Source organism: Anoplophora glabripennis, unplaced genomic scaffold (genome assembly GCF_000390285.2).
Source record: "Anoplophora glabripennis isolate ALB-LARVAE unplaced genomic scaffold, Agla_2.0 scaffold185, whole genome shotgun sequence".
NCBI classification, from domain to species: domain Eukaryota; kingdom Metazoa; phylum Arthropoda; class Insecta; order Coleoptera; family Cerambycidae; genus Anoplophora; species Anoplophora glabripennis.
Window position 1 is genome coordinate 506,081 of NW_019416354.1, and position 7,899 is coordinate 513,979.

Sequence of the window (7,899 nt, forward strand, 5' to 3'; positions counted from 1 at the left end):
GTTTGTGGTTATTTTCAAGATTGTTATTGACTCACTCATTTGCATGGGTTTAAGTAGGTTCTTTTATAAACGCATTTTGTTTTAATAATTAAATGTCTTTTCGGTAGCGTCACGTTCCTCAATTCATTACCATTATTTATTTTTTGCTCACAAATTTGAGAATAACTTGATAACAAAAAAAGATATCGAACCCTTTCTGGCGTTAAAATGTGGTTATTTTTATGCTCTTCAAACTAACCTATAAAAAGTGTTATCCTGCTATTTCACTTTTTTAAGAAAACGTGAAACAATCTAAACTTGGATAAATAGCGCCAATAAATAAACAACACATTCGTTAGAAATTTGAAACTTATATATTCATTATTCATCAATTTCTTGTGCTGAATTCATTTATGTAAAGAAAAATATAGCATTGCATTTAAAATTTTTGAGAAAAATCCATAAAACCGCATTCTTTTGAAATAATGCCATCTATAGGTTTCCATATTGAGACATGACATTCACCACGAGATAAAGCATGAAAAGACCTTTCCAATGGGGTAGAACACTATGGGCTTTTGATGAGCCAATCCTTAAAAAAAATGCATTTTTCTGAACAGACATTATGTCAATAACAAAAGTTATGCGCAATGAACCCGGCTATCCATATTTGTACTATTTAATATACCTGAATAGGAAACATTTCTGAAAAAATTGAACTCTATGTTTTGGTATGTATATTACGCTCTCTAGCGGCCGAGCTACGAACTATTTCCAGAGGTTTCTCTTGGTCGATTTATTGATCAAAAATTTTTTGCCGAAGTTCTAGAGCTTATACTTTCCCTAATATTGTACCTCGCCGACCTTAGTGGGATACCCTGTATATTATATAAATTGTTTGACTTAATCATTTAATTATTTCATCTCACTTTTATTTTTTATTTGATAAAGTTGGTGTTGATAAGTCAATAATTTCTTGTATAAAAATGAAAAGAAAATATTATGGCTGAGATATTTTCTAATAACAATTTTATCCTAGTAGTGAATAATTCAAATTAGACAAATATTGTACAAAAATAATAATCTGTGGCATTTTTTCCAAACATTTGTTATTATTATTTTGGATAAATTTATAATTGAGATAAACTTTGTTATAACTTTAAATTACTTTCTGGAGAAAAACAAAAATGATTACGAGTTTTATTTTAGTTGTACGTGGGATTATTAATTTATAGATGCACTTATTTTATTAAAAAAAAAACTTCCTTTCAGGTCAATCATTGTATGTTTTACTTATTTGAATCATATTTGCCGATTTATTGCCTTTTTGTTAGTCTAGTACAGAGCCTTCATAAATGATTACAAGCCACTTGACCAGTAATTTTGTTTGGAAAAATAATTTTATTTTCTTCATGTTGGTAATTAAATGTTGGTAAAATTAAGTTATTAAAACAATAAGATCAAAATTACATTAAAAAACAACATTCCTTTTCACCGGTTGTGATTGATGTAATTTTTCACGAGATTCATTCAACCCATCAGCGATCGCATTATATTTAGCGTAGACGTAATGGTTTGCCATTGTTCATTGTAAACGAATCATTAACATTGATGACGCCAAGATTTAGAAATTTTTTCGTTATCACTACTAGCCCTGCAATATTTGTTCCTCTAACTCGGCGGTCACGTGCCTTGTAAACATTTATGAAGGCTTATTGAATTAAATAAGTATTTTTACCTCAAGATTGATACCACACCCTATAGTAGTAGTTTTTTAAGTTCACTCGAAAATCAGGCATTTTTCGAAGTACGTAAGAGAACAGTCATTTGTAGAAAATTTAAAGACGAATCCGAAAATATCATGGTTGTTACCGTAAAGCAGTGGCGTACTATTTTATTTAGAAAAATATTTCACCGATACCCTGTATCTTTATCACTGGAGAATGTAAATTTTAGAAAAAACCCTCAGATTTTGGACAATGTTTACATAAATAGGTACATGTGCCCAATTTCAAATTATTTCACTTACTATAGTTTTTAAATTATTTAAAAAAATTAAAATATTTTTTGAAGTTTAAATACTATAATACTAATATACTTTTCAACGAAGCGTCCTAGATAAAAACTTTATAGGAAAGACTCCCCTTAAAATTCACCAACTAATACGAGATTTCTTGTTTGGTCACCATTTGTGAATCACCCTGTATATGTATATTTATGATTTTAAGGGTAAAATTTACTTTTCTATTAATTCTTATAATTAGGAACATGCCTACTTACCTTATATTATTCGAAGTCCGTCTACATTAATGTAAATAAAGGTATGTATGAAATATTAGAAATCGATTCCTATATTTATAATATATTATAATAGCTTTGTTCGAGTTCCTATATGTATAACCCGATTCCGAACCGTTCTAATCGTGCGTAGTCTGAAATATACGTTGGAGTTTTCTTCGACCGGTTCAGAATTTCGCAGATATTTCTTTTGAACCATCCAAAGTAGTTCTTGCACCCAAGCACCAATTAATTAGAACCGTATTATTTGACGCATGCCTAGTTATTATTTTCAAAGAATTTTTTCATTTCGTGTTTTTCTTTTACGAAATGTATTCGAGTATTTTTGCCTTATATTTTCTAGCTCCACTTCTGAAGAAATCGATGGAATTTTGGGGATTATTTCCTTAGAATTGCAAAGTAGTCATGTCAAAAATAAATACTTTTTTAAGATACGGTTGGTCTGTTTATCGATGAGGAATTTAAAGATATTTTTTGTGGCACGCAAAAAAAATGATTTTAAGGATAAAGTAAAGAACAAACAGATGAAAACTCTGATGAAATAGTTCTGAATCGAATTTTGTCTATTGCGTATCTAGTTCTTCGCAGATTCTAGACTGTTCAGAAATATGGAACCCGAACGAAGCTAATTTTACTGAAATAAAAATTTGAAACTTATATTTATGGAAATATTAGTACTTCTTTTATTTACTTGGATTTAAATTTAGGGGAATGAGGGTAAGTAAAATCAGACTCCTTTTTTCCTTTTTATTAACAATACAGTCCATCAATAAAATATATTTGCATTGATATGTATAAGTTAACAAGGTTTAAAAAATGTAATCACCTCTCGATGTAATAACAATAACTAAGAGGCTACATTTCTTATAATAATAAACAACTATATTTGTACCAATATTTAAATTCGTCAAAATTTAACATGTTACTTACCCGTCATAAAAAAATAATTAATAAAACGAATTTAAATATTTACAATAGCCAAACTTGAACATTTATTGTCACATATCAACATATTTTTAATTGACATCGTAAAAAAATACTTAAGGGAACATATATAAAATTACAAAATAAATGCAATATTAACATTACAAAATTACAAAATTAAATAAAACCGTCTCTACATACAAACAAACTAGTATAGCTAGCAGAATAGCTAAAAGCAAAAAAACTACTACATATCCTGCAACTAAGTGTGTATTTAATTTAAATTACGCTACAAATCTTCTTCTTCCTCCTTGTCCACCGTCTCTGTAAAAATATAAATAAGTACGTTAGTTTTTGCTTTCTAGTGATATTCTGCTTGCCACACCTTCAAATATTTCATTTGTGCCTTACTGAAGTTCTTGGATACAAAAATTAATTCCAAATTTTCAAAAGATGACATTTAAGACATATAAAAAAATTGTAAGGCTGAAAATTTAGAAATAACATGCGTAATAATCAAAATAAAAAAAAATATCAGAGGCTGTGAAAACATCACCCTTCCTTGTCTTTTTTAAATTGCACATCTTTAATTATTATTTTGAAATAGTCGAATAATCAAATATTTGTCAAGTTCAAACAGATGCACTTAATTCGTGAGCTCATTTTTCGCAAATAAAACATTAAACACATGTTCACTTAGTGAACTGTTATGTTCCCATACTTCTATTTTTTTTCATCACTCTTTCCTCGAAAATATTTATTTAATATGTATACCCCACTCATAGAGACCTTCCGTCTGATGAGTTTAGACAACTAAATGTGGGCTTGTTTTTAAATATTCAATATTAAATATATATGTATAGGCATATTTTTTCTGTTAATTAACTGTATTAATTGTACTTTGCGCTTCTATTTTTTTGTTCTTTGTTTTTATTTCTTTGTATTTTTATATGTATCAATATTCTGTAACTTTTAACAATTTAAATTGTACAAATAATATTTGGGAATTTGGAAAACGTATAAATTATTTTTCTGCGACTGCAACGGGATAATCTGCGTAGTTCAATCTTCTTTCTGGCCTACAAGTTGCATCCTTGTCCAGCATCGCAAAAAGACAATACGAGAAAATATATTGATTGTAGAACCAAGGAAGTTTTAAGTAATTTAATCCGAAAATTACTTCCACATGCACGCATTCGCTAGATCTAGCTCCCACTGAATTTTGTCATTTCCAGAGTTGAAAAAATCTTTATGGTCCAGTCGGTATCTGTTTCGGGATGAATGTTTTATATAATTAGGCTAATTTTTGTTGGAAATAGTTCTAAATATTATGTAAAATAATAATTGCGATATGCGCCCGCTGAAAAAGTTGTGCATAATTGTTAGCGCAAGAAAATGTAAAAAAAAATTAAAAAAGTAACATTTTTCTCCCTTCTTTCATGTATAACTCAGAGAATATTGACATTACAAGACAAAATAGTCAAAGGAAAAAAAGTTTTGTTTTGAGATTTTCTTCAATATAAAGTCCACGATTTTGATCAGTTTTTATAGAAATAATAATAGCATATACTCGCTCATAATCTTTCAGAAACTAAATATAAATACTCCAATTTAATCATTTTTAACTGAGTAGAAACTTAATTTTCCGTTTTGTCCATCTTTCCATCTTCCCCTAATTATAAGGTGTTCTCAAGTGAAACGAAGGCGAATTGACCGAAATCTTTCAAACTTCAGACTGAATGAATTTCTAGACCAGAACGACCAAACCAACGCGTTCCTTGTATAAACACCCACTTTTGCTTTTATTGATTTTTATTTCAGTCACTAGAATGCAGTTTGTATTGCCGCCAGAACTTTGCATGACGAATAATAACATGAAATATGAAGTAAACTGCTCGTGATACACCAGCGACAGGCATCAATTCTTTATGAAATGGCTTAGCCCACTCACAATCTTATTTTCGTTTCTGTGATTCACCGAAGTTTGCTACAATGTGCAATTTACGAGATATTCTGTAACAGTAACTAATTATATTTACACAATATTTCATATTTCTTTATATAACGATATATAAAATTTCCAAAGCAGATTATTTTCTATGGGAATATTTGAAGAATAAGGTATACCAGACGCCCCCTGCAGATTTAAAAAATAGTAATCGAAATGAGTGTGGAGCTCTTAATGCTGAATTATTAAAAAGTTACCTCTCGTGAACCTTTGTTGTTTGAGTGTTACATTAAATCAAATGGACAACATTGTGTCAAGAGAGTCATAAATACCGTTTTTGTAAAATAAAATATCTTTTTGTATTTCATTTAATAAAACATATGTAAATCATTTTTTACTACTTTAAAATTTAAATCTAAAATAATACAATGTTTTTCATAATTTTCTATAATAGCAACTTTGGAAACATTTAAAATTCCATTTCACCTCTGTTTTGAAGTCTAAATACAAAGTGTAATACTTTACGAAAAGGGGAATTTTTTGTAGAATTCAAATTATTCATTTAAAATAAAAAGTTATGGTCGGGTCGTTTCAGGTTAAACCGGAAGTGGACATTTTAATATTAGTCTCTATTTAAAGAAGTTTAGGTGTATATCAGACAAAACAGGGCAAATACTTTCTAAATGTATTTAAAATACAAATTACAAAATACTAGTACGAAAGTATTTTAAAATCCTTAAAAACAAACATATTTTAAATATAAATTAGTTAGTATTTAAAATAATATTTTAAGTATGTTGAATATTAGATACATTGAAAATATTCATTAACAGTATTTAAAGTATTTTTTAGCACGTGTTGTAGGTACTAGTCGCAATTCATAACAGGCAAAAAGTATTTGTATTTGGTAGGTATTTTGGGTATTTTAAATACTTAAGTATTATATTAAGTATTTAAATTACATTTAGAAGATTATAAATACTTTTTTAAAATACAAAATAGGTACTTTATTAAAGTATTTGAAATACAAAATATTTTTGGGGTTATAACAAAAGTATTTTAATTACAAAATACTATTTTATATTTAAAATACTATACTAGCTCTGATATCAGATGCCCCAAATTGCAAATTTATAGTTTTTTACTTAATGGATTGGAACAATACAACTGAGGCAGCTGGTATATCGACATGAAAAAACAAATTGCGTTTGACTGAAACCTGATTAATAAAAAAAACATATAACATGAAGATGTGAGCGATTAGTAGCTTTAAATGGAGATATATTCTTGCTTGGGCTTCGAAATGAGAATAAAGACAATATGATTAGTTCATCCATCACATTATTAAATATTTTGTAAAAAAAACTGTATATTCAATACAGAGCGCCATTACATTGATTCAAACGCAAGACAGGCAGACAACTTGCTTATTCCATTTTATATGATACAGTAATAATTCTTTTATTTTTTTATTATTAAAACTCAACTCGTTTTACTTATACCAAGTATATATCAATATCACTTAGTACCAATAGTATTCACATCAATCACTTTGCAGCAATCTACATGATAATAGCTATAAACATTTTTAAGTCATCAGCAATGAAGGTCCTAAATTTGATCCCTGGGGGACTCCTAAATAAGCTATGTTCAGTAGATCAGTATCCGCAATGCCTGACATTTCTTAATAAGTACATCATGATCAACATTGTCAAATGTTTTTTGGGAGTTGATATTATTAAGCTCATTACATAAACTTTTAGAATTTGTTTGATTTAGTTTAATTCTTTTAATGTAACGTAAAATACTTACTACCTTTATAATTATTTGTTAGAGTCCGCTAAAATGGTAGCGTAGCAGATTTCGCTTGGCCTTGACGACCGGCGAGGCGTTGGCATAATATTGTAGACTGTGCGTTTAGGCTTTTGTATAAATGAGATCACCCTAGAAATCACCCTAGAAATGCTTAAGGAAGTATTATTCAGTCAGTTGGTTACTGTATCAATGGATAGACCGAGCTTGATCTGTATATCTTTTCCCAATTAAAATAGTTTGTTTGAACGCGGTGGTGTCTTTTACAACCCTATTCATCTTATATATCAGAAGTGGGATATCTGCCCTAAATTCACCCACAGTATAGTGACGTTTGTGTTAGCAGTACATCATGTCTGTAAGGGAAACTACAACGCCGTCTCTTTCCCTGCGCCCGGGTCTTTCGACGTCAACAACAGTGTGTCAGTCAGTTACACAAGCGGAAAAGGCGTTAAGCGTAGCTAAACGCCAACGGGCCAGTTCTACAAGTTCGACGTCGACTTCGACCTCGAGTTCTTCAACTAGCGACAGGAAGCAGCAGAAAAGACGAAGGACAAAAAGGCAAAGACATTCAAATCATCATAGGCGTTTTCCTTCCCACCCAAGTTATAGTGATGAAAAGTTAATACCTACGTTTGATCCGCAGAGTGCAGAACAATCGATAGATTTCTGGGTTCGCAAAGTTGATGAGTTAGCGGAATCCTATAGATGGGACGATTTAACGGTGATAAAATTAGTCGCAAATAGACTGAAGGGTATGGCTAGAAGGTGGTACGATTCGCAAGATCACCTGACCATAAGTTGGAGAAAAATGAAGAAGTTGCTAATTAAACAATTTACAAAACCGCTGCCGTTTGCTAAATTGCTTCGAGAAGCTGCATTGTACGAAACACACGGAGGTCAAGATTTAAGTGAATATTGTTTTAATAAATTAGATA

The 7,899-nt window shown here is 29.9% G+C and overlaps 1 protein-coding gene across 1 annotated transcript in view; it reads right to left on the reverse strand.

Moving 5' to 3' along the window:
- Window positions 1-3,313: 3,313 nt before the first annotated feature.
- LOC108906663 (monocarboxylate transporter 10) overlaps window positions 3,314-7,899 on the reverse strand; it is a 61,656-nt gene continuing 57,070 nt past the window's right edge. The window contains exon 3 of the mRNA XM_018709981.1: window positions 3,314-3,525. Coding sequence (XP_018565497.1) covers window positions 3,491-3,525 — 35 coding nt within the window. The 3' untranslated portion in view covers window positions 3,314-3,490. The remainder of the gene's footprint in view (window positions 3,526-7,899) is intronic.